This window comes from Apodemus sylvaticus, chromosome X, assembly GCF_947179515.1.
Source record: "Apodemus sylvaticus chromosome X, mApoSyl1.1, whole genome shotgun sequence".
NCBI lineage: Eukaryota > Metazoa > Chordata > Mammalia > Rodentia > Muridae > Apodemus > Apodemus sylvaticus.
The window spans coordinates 146,182,577-146,198,739 of NC_067495.1; the positions used below are offsets into that span (position 1 = coordinate 146,182,577).

Consider the following 16,163-nt stretch of genomic DNA (forward strand, 5'->3'; position numbering starts at 1 on the left):
TCTCAAGACTCTGAATGCTCAGAATGAGATGTGCTCAACTAGAAGGAAAAAAAAGAAAAGAAAAAAAGAGGAAAAGAGGACCACTTGATCTTTTATCAATGCAGCATGAAAGAGTAAGAGTTAAAGAGAATAGGAAGGCAAAATATTCAAGTCCCATAAAGTATTTTAGCTCTTAAAACACTTTGAAATCAGCTCTCCTTTAACACACACATGTGCACAGCCACACACCCTTGTGAAGCATGCACACATGCATGAATGCATAAATGCACACTTTTTATAAGAACACATTCAAAACTTGAGCCATTATAAGAGTTTATACCTGACTGAGGCCTCCCCAGGCAATGTCACACATAATTCTTTATTATTGCTTCATCTGTCATAAAGTGAAGTAAGACTGACATATTTGACTACCATGCATATAAAACCAGTAATATTGTTTACCTAGCAAGCTAATAGAAATAATATTTTGCCAGCCAGCATTTATACATAGCCAGAAACTCGTAGAAATTACACAACATTATTCTAAAACATGAGTCCACAATTAAACTGGCTTTTGTAGAGTTCAGTTCTTCATGTCACATCAGGTTCCATTATACTGTGTGGGTAATCCTTTTGTATATGATTTTAGGAAAAGACCATCTGGCCTCCAACTTTAATGAAAGGGAGGGGAGCCTAAGTCATTTTTTGACAATCAAAATTTCAAAAGGTAATCCAGTTTCCACTAAAGTAGTTCTTTATGTTTGTTTCAAAGGTATGCAATGAGACTGAAGAACTTTGCAAGCCCCTTGGCTTCTGATGGGGATAAAAAGCTAGCAGTATTATGGTGAGTTGCACAGAGGTACAAGGAAACTGCTGAAATGTTGCAGAGGGATGTGAACACTCCACATCAACTTAAGCAGCTTACCTCAGCTCATTATTCTGGCTTTCTGGTGAACTGTTAAAGGATAGCTAATGAATTTCTTCAGTTGCTGACTAAACATCTACTCCCCCTACTGCAATTTATACCCTTATTAAAATGGGACACTAATAATTCCACCTTCATTTATTAAGTGTTTTTATTTACACAGACAAGTGACTGCAAGATATGACTTTTTGTATTTAACAGTATATGGTCTTCATGAGGCACTGTCATTAATTTAATCCTTTTATCCTCACCCAGCTACCGATGCTTGTCACTTCTTTATTTGAGGATGTTTAAACTGAAGAAGGACCATGCTATGAAGTACTCCAGATCACTGATGGAATATTTTAAGGTAACCCTTCTTTTGTATGATTCATACGTAGACAGTGACCCAAACCCTAATGAAACATGCTGGGCATGTTAACCAGATGTCAAACAACTAAGAGAGGATGGATACTGCCATAAGCCCAACCTCTTTCCTTTAGCTGGCCACCTAGTCTTCTGACTGCTAAGGAAGAAGGTACACAGTAGTAGTACAAATGGCCTATGGCAGCCTCTTGATTGCAATTAGGGCGAATGGAGGTGATTATAACTTGTGTCTACAGTCTCATTTAAATCTAGCCAAGAAATCCTTTAGCTGTGACAGAAGTCACCATGACCATATAGGATATCGGTTTATGTCCCTCTTTGGTGTGCCATTGTTTCAGTTTAAGGAATTTGATTGCATTGATTACCAAAGAAAATAGAAGGATGAAGACATCCTCTAGAGAGCTGAGATTGTTTTTGTTTGTTTGTTTGTTTTTTAGTTTACTAATGAACAAGAAAGGTAACCACAAAATACAATACCAATATTTGAAAATTGAACCAACATAAAATCCAAGCAGCAGTCTTGTACTAGGATTAGCTACTCTGTGCTGTAATGTAGCTTCAGTCTACTAGCACTGGCTATAACTTAGAATTAAGGTAGTTCACCGCTCCTTTCTAAAGGCCTGACTGTAGAGAAGAATGACTTGTGGCCACTTGGCCACATTGCACCTAGCAGTTGTATGAGGTAAACCATATCATGACCTTGCAGCAAGTAGCCTATGAATACCAGTGTATGTCTGCATGACAACACTGTGATTCAACTGGAATTATGAACAAGATTCCCAGCTACTGTGTGGTATGGATGCAATACCATAAAGCTAGCACTCATGTGGATCAAAAGGGATCATATCCAACAGTTCCTCAGTTCTTTCTTAGTACACTGTAGAAAGGTGGATTTTGAATTTCACTGAACTTCTAAAATCCCTAGAGGAACCTGAAAAAACAAACAAACAAACAACAAAAACCAGAGTGTCAAGTCTGAGTGTCCCTGGCTGAGGTCTAAGAATGTGCATTTCTAACAACTTTCCAAGGAATTCTCATGCTGCTGTCCTTATCATCTCACTGGTAGCCACTGTTCTAATAGCTGTCCTCTGTGCCTCATGAGAGAATGGGAAAACATCAAACAGATGCTAAGGAGCCTGTAAATGCGTTGCACTCATTTAGGTTGAAAACTGAATCAAGTCATCAGAATACAGTCTGTGTCTGTGACACCAGGGCAGCACTCAATTCTTACTAACTCTTGCAAATACTAACTCCCTTTCAAATTCCCCTTTTGCAAGGGGGCTGGATTGGAGACCAGAGGGTAGTAGAAGACCACCAGCCTGACTACAATTGCAAAAAGAAGACCTGACTCAGACTGGGGTCACAATCAGCTGTATCCCTGACCTGTTATGGTATATGCTGAATATCAGGTTTTTCATTCATCCAAAAGGATGTAGCCAGAAAAAAAGCAAACAAAAAATCAAAATCTAACCAAAACAGAAACAAACAAACAAACAAACAAAAATAAACCAAAAGCAATCAAACAAACAAAAACAAAAAATCAAACAAAAAACAAAAACAAGAAGCCAGTACTATAAATCAGCCAGATGCTGTCAGAGAAACAAGAGAAGGTTTTGAATTCCACAACTTTTGCAATGCAGCCCTGGACTAGTAGCATTGCTAAACATAGAAAACATCCAGTCAGGAAAATTTGCATGTAATGACCACAAATCACAATGAGTCCTGAAAACAAACAAGTGAATGAAATATATTCCTTGATTATGACATCTTCCTTAGATATCAGACATTACAGCCAAACCTGTATCCCATGGGAAAAGTTTGCAACTATGCTAAAGGTGAAAGAAAAACTTACTTTTCTCTGAAGGGCTTGTTTCACAGAATAAATTTCAGATGAGGATAATTAAAGCACTTCTTGGAGATCTGAGTCTGATTTCACTGGGCCTTTTAGTATATGAGATCTTTCATCAAGTGACTTTCACGGTCCTGATTGGAGCCCACTAATTATCCTAAGCAGCTATTTTCATCGAGTGACGTCGTGGTGTGCTGATGTGCACATACACCCTAGCTCTGCATCCCGAAATGCTGCAATCAATATTAATGTACTCTAAATCACACTTACATCTGTTTCAGAATTAATAAACACAAAATAGATGTCCTTATTTCCCTCTCTCTTTCTCTCTTTCAGCAAAATGCTTCAAAAGTTGCTCAGATACCATCTCCTTGGGTAGGCAATGGAAAGTAAGTATGCTACCAAAAATTGCTTTTTCATGAAAATGAATGATTTGGTAGACCCCACATATTTTACATTGATTGCTCAAGAGTTAAGGACAATTTCAAGACTCCAGTCATGTTTTCTGCACACAGAATTCTTGCCCGGTTTCAGCTGATAGAAAGGCAGAACAGTTTTAAATGTTGTGGTTCCTTAAAGATCTATAAGCTAAATTACGGCCATAAAATATCTGCTAATGAGATGGCAAACAACATACCATTTCTGGAAGGTGGGATAAAGTTAAATCCACTGCAATGATTTGTCAGTGATTCGCTTGGTAATGAAAAGTCAATGAAATATTCATTGATATATGGTAAGTGATGTTTAATAAAACCAAAGGCATAATAGAGCTAAAAATGCAAAGGTACTTAGTCAGCCAGTTATCTAGGCATTCATGGAGATTTTTATATCAGTACTAAAACACCTTGACCTAAATAGAAAAGGATGTACTCTGATGCTGATGTAAGACCTCATGGATGGACCCAGACATACAGCCTTATTTAGAGTCCCATTGGCTTAGGGTTGCCCCTAGACTTCAGAACACTACAGAGAGAGTCTGCAGAAGACTCTTGGTATAGAACTGAGGCCACTCTACTAGATCTGGCCTTCTCACTTTGAAATGAAAGGTACAAAGTTTTATGCTAACTGGGGACCATGGAGGAGATGATACTTACAGAGAGCAATTATGCACCCCACTCTGTCTCCATAATGTGTCTTTGCTAACTTTGCTGACTAGCCATGGCAGCTCTGGTTTCAAAAGTAACCCATCTCTTCCAAGCTCATTTCCTGTCTATATAGGAAGAAAAAGTAGATGCCAGTGGACACATTCACAATGAACCTGCTATGCCTGCTTTTTTCCATTTCTTATCATCTCAAATATCCTGCATCTCTGATCAAAATACCTTCCTCATGAGTAGAATAGCTTCGACTGTCACTCTATAAATATCTACAAAGTATACTCCAAAAGCATGGGCCAGTGAACTCTACTCTGAGACCATAAAGCCATTCAGAGACAGGGAAGAAATCCATTAAGAACTACACATTAGTTCAATTACTGTGCTGAAAGAAAGCACCACTTCAGTGGTTGAATTAGGTCTTACTCTTACACTGACGAACAAAAGGAAACACGGCTTCTCTCTTTGGAAGTTTAGAAAATAAATATAACCATTATATAACCATTGAAAGGCCCAGAGAAAGCCATTTTCTCTAAGCACAGAATAAAGAAATGGCAAGGTCAGGTAAGCAGCTTGTAAAAAATCATTGGAAATAATATGTGTGTGCATGTGTGTACGCATGCGTTTGTGTGGTGTGTGTGTGTGTGTGTGTGTTAAATTCAGAAATCAAAGAAACACATTTGAAGCTTGTGAGGTCACATCAAAAGACTCATGTAATGCTTCTCAAGCGTCAGTCAACAAAAGTGCACTCCCTTAGGTTGACAGTCATGCTGTGCTGTGGTGTAGTCTGGAGTGGGGTAGGGTGGGCAATGTGTGTCTGTGTGTACTTCTAAATGAAATTTCAGATTATTTGTCAACTTCTATGCATAACTGAGTTGGAATTCCAGTGCAGATTAAATTATTCTCTAAATTACTTCTGGGAGGATGGCCATTTTCACAATATTAATTCTACCAGTCCATAAACATAGGTGGTCATTCTATCTTCTGTTTTCTTCTTCAATTTCTTTGTTCAATGTCTTAATGTTTGTATTATATTATATTATATTATATTATATTATATTATATTATATTATATTATATTATATTATAGTTAATCTCATGGAAGAAGCTAAAAAGAAAAAATTGTCAAAGTGAATTGTGAATAAGCCATGGAATATCTGAAATGCGATTCTGAGCAAAGAGAAATCGGAGGAAGTATGTTCCCCATGAGGCCAGGGGTACAATGTGATGAACTAATATATATATATAATATATAATGATCAAAGCTGGATAATCAGAATGCCATGTTCCTAAATATATACTTTCTATGTTTGCTAGTAATCTTACAATTCCTCTCCTTCTAAACCATAGAGTAAGTTCATATAAAATTACCCTTCCCCCACTATGTGTAGAACATTACAACTTATTCTTCCTATGTAAATAACTGGATTTTGGACCAGTTTTCAAATTATTCCATTTTCTCCTTCTTAGCCTGTATTAACTGTAATTCGCCTCGCTGCATCTATAAACTTGCTCTTTTCAAGCTTCCACATGTGAGAAAAAAAACCAGACTTTTCAAGAACTATGAATCAAAGCAACATGTATTTTTTTTCCATGTGACTTACAGACATGATAGAAAACATTGTAGGAAAATAAGGTCCGTCAGGGCCATGATTGGTGGTACATGGCAATTTTGTGTTAAGATGGGTTTAGAATTATGGCATTTTAGGATTCTAGCACCTACAGTTACTTTTTAAATACTGTATCTCCTTGCAGCTTGTAGTCTCCAGAGGTATCAAATAAGGATATATAAATTTCTATCTATAAACTAACATTTAGGAGTTAGTTATAATTACCAAAGAGGAAGATTATAAAATAGCACATGTGACCTATGAAGACAAAAATATTAATTCTTGTATTACTAACTAGCCCTGTTTGCTACTTGTTTCTTGGCTTGGAAATCCCTATATCCCATCCCTGCCTTGGGAATAAATCATACTATGGTGAAGCAGGGCAATATCTCAGATATCATAACCAGAGTTGGGAAACCCTCACATATTCTTATACCACACAAATTCATAGCAGATTTGAAGATCTACTTTTCTCCTGAGAACAGCACACTTCATAAAATAGACTCCATTGACAGAAATACCTGAACTTTATCTCATGATGGTAGGCACAATTTATATGTATCTGAAAATGAAAATTTCAGCTTCAATTATTCACAGAGCTTATCAGTAGCTCTTCGGCATGTAGGTATATGCGACCTATTTCCAAAATCAAATGTATATGCCTCTCTGCTGTGAGCAGGTATAGACTGAGAAACACAGCCACCTTGGAGATACCAAGTTGCCAATAATAAAAGTTGATAAAGGACTGGCGCATGGAATATGCTATAGGGCCTCTTGATGTTGCTCTGGGGTGGAAAAGAGGTTTTTTTTTTTCAAAAAGCAGACTCTTAAACATAGTTCTTACTCATTTCTGCTGTTTATGTGTTTGTCTTGTTGCTTAGTCTAGTTTCAAAACTCTATCCTTAACAGCCTTCACTTCTGAGTCTCTCAAGTATCTGAAACTATAGGAATGTATTGCCACATAGGGATGCCTATTTGTTTTACTCACTGAAAATATCCTGCCCATAGTGAATACCTTCAGGCCTGTCTAGGCAAGTCTGTATTAGGCTATCCTAAGCTCAGGTCTGAAAAACATTACCTTTCTGCTATGTGTACCCAAAAGGTAACTCATTGTTATTAATGCTTTAGAGCTCAATAAAAAATGTGGCCAAACACTGGAACTGTCAAAATTAAGAACTTTGAAGTCCTCATCCTTATAAAACATCATGATGATAAAGTCATCAATTAATAGTCCATCTATGTTACACATCTTAAAAAATCCTGAAGTCTTCCTTTTTTTTCTAGCTTCTCCAATGCTGTATCTCAAGGGACTTTGAAAAACTGTATTTGGCTTATTGTGGCAACTGTATTTGTAATGACCTGTCACTGTGGTTTTCACAAAACACTTTGAAGATATACCAAAATTGTACATCATGTCTTCTGTCAGTAACCATTCTAAAGCAGGTAGAGAAAGCATCAAAGCTCTGAGTGTTTTCTTTTTCTTAAACATTGTTATATGTTTTATATACTCAAAGTAAGAGCCAATTTTGTAAGAAGTATTAATGCCAAAGTAATATTTACCCAACTCTCTCTCCCTCCCTTCTTACCCCAACTCCCTACCTCCCTCTCTCTACCACTTCCCCTCTCCCTCTCATTTTCCCCCTCTCTCTTCTCTATTTTAAAAGCAGCAGTGTACACAATGGCTCTCCAATTTAGAGGCAGTTAGGACCTCAGTGTTTCTAGTTAGAGCAATGAATAAAGATGAGTTTTTCTAGTAGCAGCATTATAGACTTGGGTAGATTAGTCAGATGATATATAGACCTGCAGTGCCAATATGTATCTCCTACAGGAGATCCTCTAAATAAATATATTATATTGACCAAACCTGTAGGATCATGTCTGAAAAGGGCCAAAGGGATGTGGGCACTCATATGAAGTTTCAAGCATCTTTATTACCCGAACTTTTCTCTGACTAGTGGTATTCTGAAAAGATCCCAGTGAGACAAGGGATCCTCCATGCTGTATGCATCCAAAACCCTGCTTTAACTCTTTCCTACCTCACCTGTCTCTTTCCATTCTCCAGGAATACTCCATCCCCAGTGTCTCTCAACAATGTCTCTCCCATCAACTCAATGGGGAATTGTAACAACGGCCCTGTCACCATTCCCCAGCGCATCCACCACATGGCTGCTAGCCATGTGAATATTACCAGTAATGTGCTTCGGGGCTATGAACACTGGGATATGGCTGACAAACTGACAAGAGACAATAAAGGTATGATCTCTTCTTTGGCTAAGGATGAGGATGTAGTTGGTCACCTGTGTTTTGAAGGACTAGGTCCCTTGTGCCTGTTGGCCTTATCTTATTCAGTTCTGATTTCTGTCTCTTAGGTGAGAGCTTAGGGCTGACACTGTAACTTATTTTTACACTTGGATTGATTCAAGGCCTAAATGTTTATTCTCCTTTAAAGCTTAAACTTATCTAATCTGTAATGTATTTGCAAATGATATTTTCAAATTTTCACTCAAAGACAAGGATTATAAAGAAATAATTCCTAAGGCAAAAGGAGTGAGGGATTCAAAAATTAATTAAAGTCCTCTTGGCTACTGTTTATTTTTTGAAAGGTGAGGTGGAACTAAGGTCAGGTACCTTCATTATACTTGTCAGCTACAGATGAATACATGACAATACAGTTTGCATTTGTAAGTAAGGACTAAAAGTTTATCTGGAATTTCTTCACACTCTGACAGGAAGATCAACGTTCTATTTATGGGAAGACACGAGATGTGCTACAGAACAAATGGAAAGAAGACCCTGCTTTACAAGGGTCAATAATCATTGATGACTTGTGCCACTATCTGTGACCTCAGCCATTATTTAGACTCAAAATAAAGTCTCACCAACCTAATGTCATTGGAAAGTAAAACCAATACCACACTCTTACTCTGTCCACTCACTTGCTGTGGTTCTTTCAGTCCACTAATAACAGAATGGCCAGTTGAAAACAAGGTGGAGACTTCTGGGGATCTATTAGAATCAAACATGAAAGAGGTTACAAGGAGGCCAGAGTATAGAAATATTACCAGCAATGGTCAAAAATTAGCCTCTTCCACAATCTTAGTTGTTTGGGGGTGGACATGGATTTTGCTAGGTCCTGATCAGTATGAGTTTTGAGGATGCAAGACATACACACACACACACACACACACACACACACACACACACACACACATGCACACATGTACAGACAGAATAAAAAATAAATTTAGGTAGAAAGCAATTTATAGCAGAAGACAACTCATACATCAGCATGCATGTATATATAACACATAGACACAATTCCATGGTTATCAAAGCTCATTTAATTATTTGAGACATAGACTTGACTCTAAATCCAGCTCTCAACTTCTACTGACTCCTGAGAATATATACACTTTCTTACATCTGCGGTCTACTAACTCCTATGTCCTAGGTACTATGCTATTTGCTTTTTGTTGCCCCATTTTTCCTATTTATAGATGAAGATACTGAGGATATTTGAGGGCAAACTTCCCATTGCAACAGAACTCTTTAAGTTTGCCAGAAGCAGGAGGAGAATGTCAAAGTATCTGGTTTCAGAATGTGAGTTGAAACCAATAGGCTACTCTGCCTGTCTAGAAAACATATTTTGAGGCAGGTGTTTAGATACCTTTGGTAAAAGGCTTGAACTCAGTAATCTGATCAAAGGAAATTTTTATGTAGTCTGCTTTCCTAGACTTCTAGAAACCCAGATAAAAATTGCCAGATAACATGCCCCCCGACAAAGGCTCTAGAACTGTGAACAAAGACATTGGCATATTGAGATATGTCTATCTGGTTCTAATCTGTCTTGTTTTATATCAGTAACTGGGGGAAGTTTAATATTTATGGATTTCCTTTATAATCACATTCACTTTCAAAATCTGTTCACGTAGTTTCTTCTAAGTTAACAGCAGATTTTTCCAGGAGCAATGTGATGACAGTGCTGAATGTAGTGTAAAATAGTACTAATCTAATGATTAGCATAGCCTGACAAGCCATTGCTCAATACTTTGCCTAATATTGAATACAAACAACACTGTCACTGTACCAACAGAGAGAATGCATGCTAGTGATTGTGCCACTGGGCTCTTCAGTGGCCTGGGAAGATACTCTAATGTGGAGTGTTGTACTTAGAATCTTTAGTTCTGCAGGCATGTCATTTATTACTTGGTTGGATGTGAGGAGTGTTCTGGTATCTACCATGTGTAGATAGAAGTGACATAACTCAGGAGCTTCTCTTTGGATTAAAAACTTCACATTCCACTCAAGGAAAGCTGTGACATCAAGATGGGCGTTGTTAACACTTTTGGTAGAAAGCCTCCATCCCTGCCAGTGCATGCCCACTCTTGCAGCTGCAGATAGTTTATTACAGAAGGTTGTGGTCCTGATACAGGCCAATGGAGTAATCTACCTTCTGCCCTATGATTAGAAAGTCCTATTCTCTATATACCCCAGCTAAATATATTACCCTATTGAAGTAATCATTAAAATAGTGTCTTGGCAGTCTCATTTAAAATGCCAAAGACAGCTTTGCCCAGAATCTTCTGGGGATGTCTTAGCTCACATAAGGCTCACATTCATTCAACAAAGAGTAGTTGTTTAACATTTTTTCTTAGTATTATGTTACCAAAGGAATAACTTTCAATGCCAGAAGTAATTTACTCCATTTTCAACAGAAATTCCTTTTATTGCATTGCTCAGGTTAAAAAGTATCACATAATCAAATGAAGTTGATACCTGGAGAAGAAGCCCATATGTTCTATAAAACATAAAGAATAAACGCACTGTTCAATGGAATACCATCTGTTGAGCAATCAAGTACATGTAATGTATGCATAGAAACTGCTTCTAAGAAGGCAGAAGGATGTCTCAGCCACTTTAAAGCAGTCTCCAGTTCCACCCCTGTTCTGATTTGGATTTCTCATCTTCATCCAACATGGGAATGGTTTCTCGTAGAAGACTAAAGCTGCCTTTCCTGTGGGGAGCTAACAAGAAAAAAAATGTTAGTAAAATGAGACAAACTATCAGACAAATCAAATGTGAAAAGGGGTGCCTAGGGAGTTTTTCAGACACCATATAGTCTTCCCCACATACACTCTCCCAAAGCAGGTATTTTAATACTCAAGTCATACAGGTGAGTAGTTAGTAATGTAGCCTCAGGACTATCCCATTTCTCAAGTCAGCCAGAAATAATCATGTCATCTGGCAGATATTTGCTGATCATTTTCTACCCCTACAAAATCAGTACCAAGACTTTCTACCGCAGACTCTTCCATGACATTCAATTAATGCTGGATGACTGCTCATCTTTACTGGAGTTTCTTATACTCTGCCTAATAAGTTAGGTTCCCAAATAAGTCCTTTAAATTTTGCTTGAATGAAGGAGTATATTAACAGATGGATGAACAAATGAATGACTCTTTTAATGTCCACATGATTGTAATATTGTGGACTAATACAACAGTCTGGTATTTTAATCTGGTGTATAATTTTATGATGTTAAATAAAGGCTTGACAAAGTATATTTTGATTTTCAGAATTCTTTGGTGATCTGGATACCCTGATGGGGCCTCTGACCCAGCACAGCAGCATGACCAATCTTGTCCGCTACGTTCGCCAGGGACTGTGTTGGCTGCGCATCGATGCTCATTTGTTGTAGTGGGCACTCTGCCAACTTTCGCATCAGCACTCATCCCTCTATCTATCCCAGTGCCTTGATGGTCACTGGTGGAACTCCACTCATTTGGGAAAGTTCTCTTTCATTATATTTGTTTTTATGCATTTTTGATATCTGTGAAAAACTGAAGTCATTGTAAGTGGACACTACAACCTGAGAGAAGTGTATGTTTTATTTTTTAATATTTGATATGCATTTCTCATATCTCCTTATTTTTGTGCTTTATGGAATGAAAATACCTACAATATTGAGTTAAGTCCACACGATTCAAAACAAAGAATGCAAAGCACATGTGATGATAATAGGTCCATGAGAACTCAAAGAAGCATCTAACGTGAATCTGAACAAGGGACCTGCAGAGACCTCCGCAATAGCCATTCCCCAAACTAGACTCTTGGGTCCAGAAAAGAATGTATCTCAGAATCCATTGTTAAACAATTTCTGTGGTTCCCACAGACTAAATCTTCAGGTGAGAACCTCTATTGTCAAACCCACAGATTTGATGTTCTAACCACATGATTAAATCAAGGGTAGCAAGCAAAACACAAGCCTAAATATTCTACTCTTGAAATAACACACCACACGACTCTTTTGTTAACATCCTGTTCCTGTTACCTATACTTTTTTAATATTTTAATAGTGATGAGGAGGAGAAATACTTAATTTGATAACTTTATGACATCATCTGGTATAAAAAGCTTAAAACTTAGTTCCTCACCTGAGATTGTCTTTGTACAAAAGTCTCCTTTACAGGATGCACATCATCGTCATCAAAATTTCACACTTATCTTAGATTTGAGAAACCAAACTGGACTGAAAGCTGTCCTCCCAGAAATCCATGCCTCGGCCTCATTTTCAGCCAGTAGGCAAATCTATAATTTCATATATTTTGATAGATGTGCATATAAAATCTGTGGTATCCAAAGTCAAGTTATCATTTCTTAAAATTAATAGTGCACAATTTATTTCCTAGTGTCCTCACTGTCTGGACTTTCCAAGTGTTATCCACATTTTCTATTTTTTAGATAGTTTTCTTTCATCTTTCCTTTATTATTTCTTTTAAAACATATTGGCTAAAATACAGTCATTGTTTTTTTGTTAAAGTTTATATTAGTATAAGTCATTTACATGAAAATTCCAAAGAAAACACTAAACTTTGAAAGTAACCTTAATTTTTATTTTTTAAAAATGAAAATCTTAGGTAGTGCTTCACCCTAGGATCATTGGAAAAATTCTTGACGTTTGGGAACAGTTCATCTAATTTGCAGCATTTCTTATGAGTTATGACTATCTCTCCTTATGATCCTCTACATTCAACTTCTGTCCCTAAAAATCACCCTGTAAATATCATCTTCAGTGTTCCAGCTCACCAGAAAAATTCTCCAGCTATAGTAAACACTATGCATTCATTAGTTATTTGTAATTGCCTGCTGGCATATAATTCTGTATAACCTTTAATCTGCTGAGTTATTGAATTCTATTCACTGAGTTATGACCAGATAAATAATAGATATGTACATGAAAATTGCAAACTTGTATGATTTCTAAAGCAAGTCATGCAGGTCTGTGATAAGAACTTCAGGCAATCACTCTGTATTCTCCTTGTAAAAGTAAGGTACTTTCCTAGTTGCAAAAGAGCCAGATTTGAGTTCTGCTCTGATCATATTTGAGTTTAAGGCCCTTCGTGGTATAATAAAGGTATGGAAGTTGCATTCCAATGGCTAAAGCCATGCTGTTTCTACAGCTGATGGGTGTATCCCAGCAGCTGAAGCCTGCACTTTTTATGCTCCCATTATGGTTGAGCTTTAAGTCTACAGTTTAAGCAACAACACTTACATATGTGCGCGCGCACACACACACACACACACACACACACACACACACAAATGAAATCTAAATCTTCTCTGTGCCTCTTAAATGAGGAAAGTGAAAATATGAAAGACAGAACACCCCAAACAGGTGTTACGTGAAAATAAAATGAGCTGATGACTTTGTGGTAAGTCAAGTTCTCTGTTTTCTATGGCCTACCAGGAAGCTTTCCTGGCTTAATTATAATGATGCCTACCAGGTTGACTTGTAAATTTAACTTACTCCACAATCCTAGGCCTTCATAGATTTACACACAGATTCTTTTTGAAGTTAAGTCTCCATGAACTTCTTAGAAATTAGAGTGGTAGGAGCAGTTTTCCACAAGCATATTGTCACATAGATGAAAGACTTGTTACTCTGGTTTCAGTAACTCATCTTTTCTTTGTATACCTTACAAGGAGGTTAGAGAATGCTCTCTCATCTCTGGTGGCTGTGTATAAAGTGCCATGTCAGCAGTATGATTATCAAATGTGACAGTAGAGCTCTGGATCATCACATGATTATTTAGTAGACCTGCTTGTGACATTGCTTAGAAACAAGTTAAACATGGAGGATGAATTACACTCACATCCCTGGAGATGAGGTGTCTTTGGTCTCCTGATTAAGATTTGGTACTGTTTTCTAGGCACGCTAGTCATCATGCTACAGATGGTGATGTGCATTATGGGTGTTCAGCTATCTGCAGGATTGAAAGATTGAAGATGTTGTTAAGAGAATCTTTTCAGAGTACCAGTTAAGTGGGAGGGATATGAGACATGTGATGGCAGTAACAGATTGTGCCTCTGGATGTTGTTGGAGGCTTGGTGAGGCATATCCTCACAAGCCTATGGAGGTGTGGTGATGGGCAGAGTAATAGGCAGCCTACTTCCCAACCCCCAAGCAAATAACAATCACAGCCCTACAACATGACCCAGGTAGGGCCAGCACTATGCCTTCATTTATCACACAAGCTCTAACCACAGAGAGTCTGATAAGTTTGTGTTATGATGTTGGCTTGGCTTAATATCTTTAATTAGCTTTGGATTTTTTAGTGGTTTTGTCATATTACTGTCTGAGTTTTGTAGGTAGGATTAATTTGAAAAGAGTTTGATAGTGTGGTCCTTGGAGTAGAATTTACCTATAAGCATGTTGTTAGCCAGCCTATAGACTGTTAATTACTTAATAATCTCATTGGGAAAAACTAGTAGTTTTATATTCCGGTGACATAATTGGAGAAAGCAGACTAGCTTCTGTGGTTTTTTGAAGACAAGGTTGAGATGTCTATTTTTTTTCCTTTCATGTAGTGAAATGAAAAGATCCAAATCTTCAGCCAAAAGTAGAAAAATTAGATACCATTGCCTAAAATGTGTTTTGCTGAGTTTCCAAATGGATAGATGGTTAAAGGCATTGGAATTGGTCTGCATTGGAAAGATGATAGTTTAGTTTTATTGTACCTGAAGCTATTGAAATTGGATTTTGTTTTATTCAAAGTTGGATCCTGAAGGTTGAAGTTAGAGTTTGAAGTTGAAATCATTTTGAAGGCAGACTAAGTAGTGAGGGTGAAGCCCTTACTTCCTTCTCAACAGACATAACAAAGGTCACCTGCATGACCAAGCAGGTGGGAGAACCAAACTGGATCCCTGAGTAGGAGTACTCAGTAAAGCAACACACTGCTTGCTTAGAGAAGCATCACTACCCCCATTGAGAAAAATGGGTGATTCAGTGCCCCCAAATTTAACTCTGTGGGGAAAAATATTGAGCCAGTTGTCAGTGTTGTGTTCCAACTGGCAGACTCGATTCTTTGTCATCCTTGTTCTTGTTGTTGCTGTTGTTTCTCATTTCCACTCGCACAGCCTTATTGTCATCATTAAACTCTGATTCATTTTCTCTTTGGTGTTAGCAAACTCCAATGACAGAAATGGCATCTGTGTATTAATAATCAGCATTTACCCTGGCAGGGGACTAATCAGATATGCTGGTCTCCGACATAAATCCTACCATCTGATATTTCTAGCAAAAGAGAAAGTGTTAGTTCCCTTTCCATTCCCCTCCTCATGAATCTAGAAGCCCTCTGTACCAAAAGCATCACATTTTTCTCTGTAATCTTTTAACAAAAAGAAAATTGCATTGTGGGGAGGGCAGAGGGGGGTGTGGGTGGGGGGTGGAGGGTGGGGAAGCCCTTGGAGGCCAGACTGCAGTTCATGCCCAGTCCTGCTTCTGACATAAACTGTTAAAGAATCATTCATAGTGCTCACACCGGGTTAGGGGACGCTGAACTGCTTTTCAGATCCATGGTCAATCATTCCTCTGAGATTGGAGCTTTGCTGTTTCATTAACTGTGCAGTGTAGACTAATGGTGTTTAATAAAAATCATTTAAAATTGCAAACTCTTTTGCCAGTGACCTCAATTATCTTGGCTCTTTGATTGTCTCAGTCTTTGAGGACGGAAGGGGAAAACAAAAGGAATTGGCTAATGGGTTGGTGGCGGGATGCTGCAGCAGCAAAGCCAGGCCCGCTTACCAGCCAGCAGTTACCTGTAAGTGGTACAATGCAGAACATCTTGCAGAATGGCCTGGTGGATTCTTTCACCTTGTTCATATGGACAAATAATAGGTTTATCGGTCTTCACTACAGGAAACTACCTGCCATATGCAGAGGTGATTCCAGTGTTTTACAGAGTTGGCTCTGTCCTGTGTCACTTATATAGCTACTAAACTGTCATGTCTCAAAGTAGAGTCCAATATGGTCACAATAACCAAATGCATCCCAGATGCTC

The 16,163-nt window shown here is 37.9% G+C and overlaps 1 protein-coding gene across 1 annotated transcript in view; it reads left to right on the top strand.

Moving 5' to 3' along the window:
- The window catches only part of Aff2 (ALF transcription elongation factor 2), a 495,719-nt gene extending 484,124 nt beyond the window's left edge, over window positions 1-11,595 (top strand). The window contains exons 16-20 of the mRNA XM_052170362.1: window positions 752-823; window positions 1,160-1,253; window positions 3,456-3,508; window positions 7,886-8,076; window positions 11,400-11,595. Of these exons, the coding sequence (XP_052026322.1) occupies window positions 752-823; window positions 1,160-1,253; window positions 3,456-3,508; window positions 7,886-8,076; window positions 11,400-11,521 (532 nt within the window). The 3' untranslated portion in view covers window positions 11,522-11,595. The remainder of the gene's footprint in view (window positions 1-751; window positions 824-1,159; window positions 1,254-3,455; window positions 3,509-7,885; window positions 8,077-11,399) is intronic.
- The last annotated feature ends 4,568 nt before the right edge of the window (window positions 11,596-16,163 follow it).